This window comes from Dipodomys ordii, unplaced genomic scaffold (genome assembly GCF_000151885.1).
Source record: "Dipodomys ordii isolate 6190 unplaced genomic scaffold, Dord_2.0 Scaffold55, whole genome shotgun sequence".
NCBI lineage: Eukaryota > Metazoa > Chordata > Mammalia > Rodentia > Heteromyidae > Dipodomys > Dipodomys ordii.
The window spans coordinates 2,074,189-2,077,021 of record NW_012267271.1 but is presented as its reverse complement, the minus strand read 5'-3'; the positions used below and the strand labels follow the sequence as shown (position 1 = coordinate 2,077,021).

General features: G+C 39.4%; 1 protein-coding gene across 1 annotated transcript in view; it reads left to right on the top strand.

The window, feature by feature from the left end:
- Ppp6c (protein phosphatase 6, catalytic subunit) overlaps positions 1 to 2,833 on the top strand; it is a 38,770-nt gene that overhangs the window by 33,600 nt on the left and 2,337 nt on the right. The window contains exons 4-5 of the mRNA XM_013021260.1: positions 1,289 to 1,390; positions 1,533 to 1,742. Of these exons, the coding sequence (XP_012876714.1) occupies positions 1,289 to 1,390; positions 1,533 to 1,742 (312 nt within the window). The remainder of the gene's footprint in view (positions 1 to 1,288; positions 1,391 to 1,532; positions 1,743 to 2,833) is intronic.

Below are 2,833 nucleotides of genomic sequence, written 5' to 3'. Positions count from 1 at the left end.
CCTTGAGCTGAAGAGCTGAGGGACAGCGCCCAGGCCCAGAGTTCAAGCCCCACGACCGACAAAAAAAAAAAAAAAGAGTTTCATGGACTGACAGTCACTGGTGGTTCATGAGTATAATCCTAGCTACTCAGGAGGCTGAGATCTGAGGATCATGGTTCAAAGCTAGCCAAGTCGGGGAAGTGGAGCTGTGGCTAAAGTGGTAGAGTGCTCGCCTTAAGCTGAAGAGCTGAGGGACAGTGCTCAGGCCCAGAATTCAAGCCCCACAACTGACAAAAGAAAAACAAAACAGTTTCATGGACTTTCCTACAGTCTGTTTTTGTTTGTTTTTTGTCAGTTGTGGGGCTTGAACTCTGGGGCCTGAGCGCTCGCTGTCTCTGAGCTCTTCAGATCAAAGCTAGTGCTCTACCACTTGAACCATAGCACCATTTCCGGTTTTCTGGTCGTTAATTGGAGATAAGAGTCTCATGGACTTTACTGCCTGGGCTGGCTTTTGAACTGGGATCCTCAGATCTCAGCCTCCTGAGCTAGAATTACAGGCATGAGCCACTGGTGCCCAGCTCTGGTTTTGAACCATGATCCTCAGGTCAGTCTCCTGTGTAGCTAGGATTACTGGTATGAGCTACTGTTGCCCAACCCAGATTCCATTTTTGATTGAGCTGTAAATCTGAACTTGGTGGTGACTAACAGGTTTATCTCTTGGACTCTTAAGTATTTAATTGTACTATTTGCAGAAAATCTCAGAAGAGACCATATAGGTCTGAAAAACGTTGAGATAGGAATTACCTTTGTTCCTATAATTAAAAGTCTTCCAATTTGTTTGATTTGCTTAGCCTGATTGAAAAAAAGCAGTCCCATTAAATAAATGAATCTCTTTGCTAAAATTAACATGTGACAAAAGCCTTTGTGTAGGATTGAATGAAATTACCCTTCCTCCATAGCCTTTTGGCTGAATACTTGCAAATACTTCTTAGAGCCCTTCCTAGAAGGAAAAGCAGGACTTGTACTTAGATAATATACTTCTTTTTTTAAAAAAAATAATAAGACATTGATTATTTTATTGTAGGAAAATTTCACAAATGAGTGAGGGTAACCTAACAAAGCAAAAACGGGGCAGAATACACAAAGAAGCAATTAATAAATATACTCACAATTGGATAGTATACTTGTATCTATATAGAGGACCTGGTGGGGCTAAATATGAGTCACAATTTTCTACCCTAGTTTACCTAAGGCTGCGCTAATATGCCTGTATTTGTTTTTATTGTCAGTTTTAGAACTTCATTAACAGGAACACTTCTGTTTCTTCATAGATGAGTGCCAAACCAAATATGGAAATGCTAATGCCTGGAGATACTGTACCAAAGTTTTTGACATGCTCACAGTAGCAGCTGTAAGTTTACATCATTCTGAAAATCTTGTATATTTCTATCTAATTGTCATCCCAGTTATATTGATTTAGTATTCATTGATAAATATTTATTTAACTGAGCTTATTGTTATACATTCAGTCCTCTATTACTATTTTTTACTAGTTGATAGATGAGCAGATTTTGTGTGTTCATGGTGGCTTATCTCCTGATATTAAAACACTGGATCAAATTCGAACCATTGAACGGAATCAAGAAATCCCTCACAAAGGAGCATTTTGTGACTTGGTCTGGTCAGATCCTGAAGATGTGGATACTTGGGCAATCAGTCCCCGAGGAGCAGGTTGGCTCTTTGGAGCAAAGGTCACAAATGAGGTAAAGCCAACATTTTTGGAAAAGTAGTTTTGGGGTTAGTAAAGGAACTATGGTGGCCCAAGATGTAATAAAGGTGTAGCCAAGTTTACTCAAACTCTAATAGGTATGGATATCAAATTTCCAGCCCAGTTCATTTCTTTTTCTTTTTTTATCTTTGTGCTGGTCCTGGGACTTGAACTCAGGTCCTGGGTGTTGTCTCTGAGCTTCTGTGCTCAAGGCTAGTGCTCTACACAGCTCTAGTTCTGGCTTTTTGATAGATAATTGGAGATAAGAATCTATAGAGTTTCCTGCCCAATCTGGCTTCAAACCACAATCAGATCTCAGCCTCCTGAGTAGCTATAATTACAGGATTGAATCACCAGCTCCTGGCTCTATATTTTTCTTTAATGGTTAAATGAAATCATTTGGTGAAAGCACCTACTCCAGTATCTACTTGGTAAGATGATTAAATGATAAGTAACAAGATAGCAAGGGAAAAATAGGCAACATCTTTCTTCCTTTGCTTTCTTCTTTCTCTCTCCTTTTCTTTCTCAATCCTTCCTTCCTCCCCCACCCCCTCTTTCTTTTGCTCTCTCTCCCTTTCTTTCTGCTGGTACTGGGATTTGAAATCTGGTCCTTGAACTAGTCAGGCATTCTACGTTTCAAGCCAAGCTCCTAACCCTTTTTGCTTATTTTTCAAATAGGCTACATTTATACCTAGTCCAGTCTGAACTTGATCTTCCCATTATTCTTCTCATATAGCCTCAATGATTAAATGTACACATGTGAATTCAGTGTATACAAAAGTGGGGAATGTTGCTTAGTGGTAAAGTACTTTTCTTGCATGTATGAGGCACTGGAATTGCTCCATAGCATGCCCCCCACCAAAAAAAAACAACAATACACACATGCACACGAAAATAAATTATATGTATATATGTATGTGTAAGTGTTCTAGCTAGGTTCTAGTCTCATTGGTGAAAGTTCGCTTAGTTAATTTTTATCCAGCCTGAGCTTTATTTTCCTCAAATTGCAAAAAGAAAACAACAAATCTCTTTCAGAATTATTGGAAGAAGGGCTGGGAACATGGCCCAGCAGTAGAGTGCTTGCCT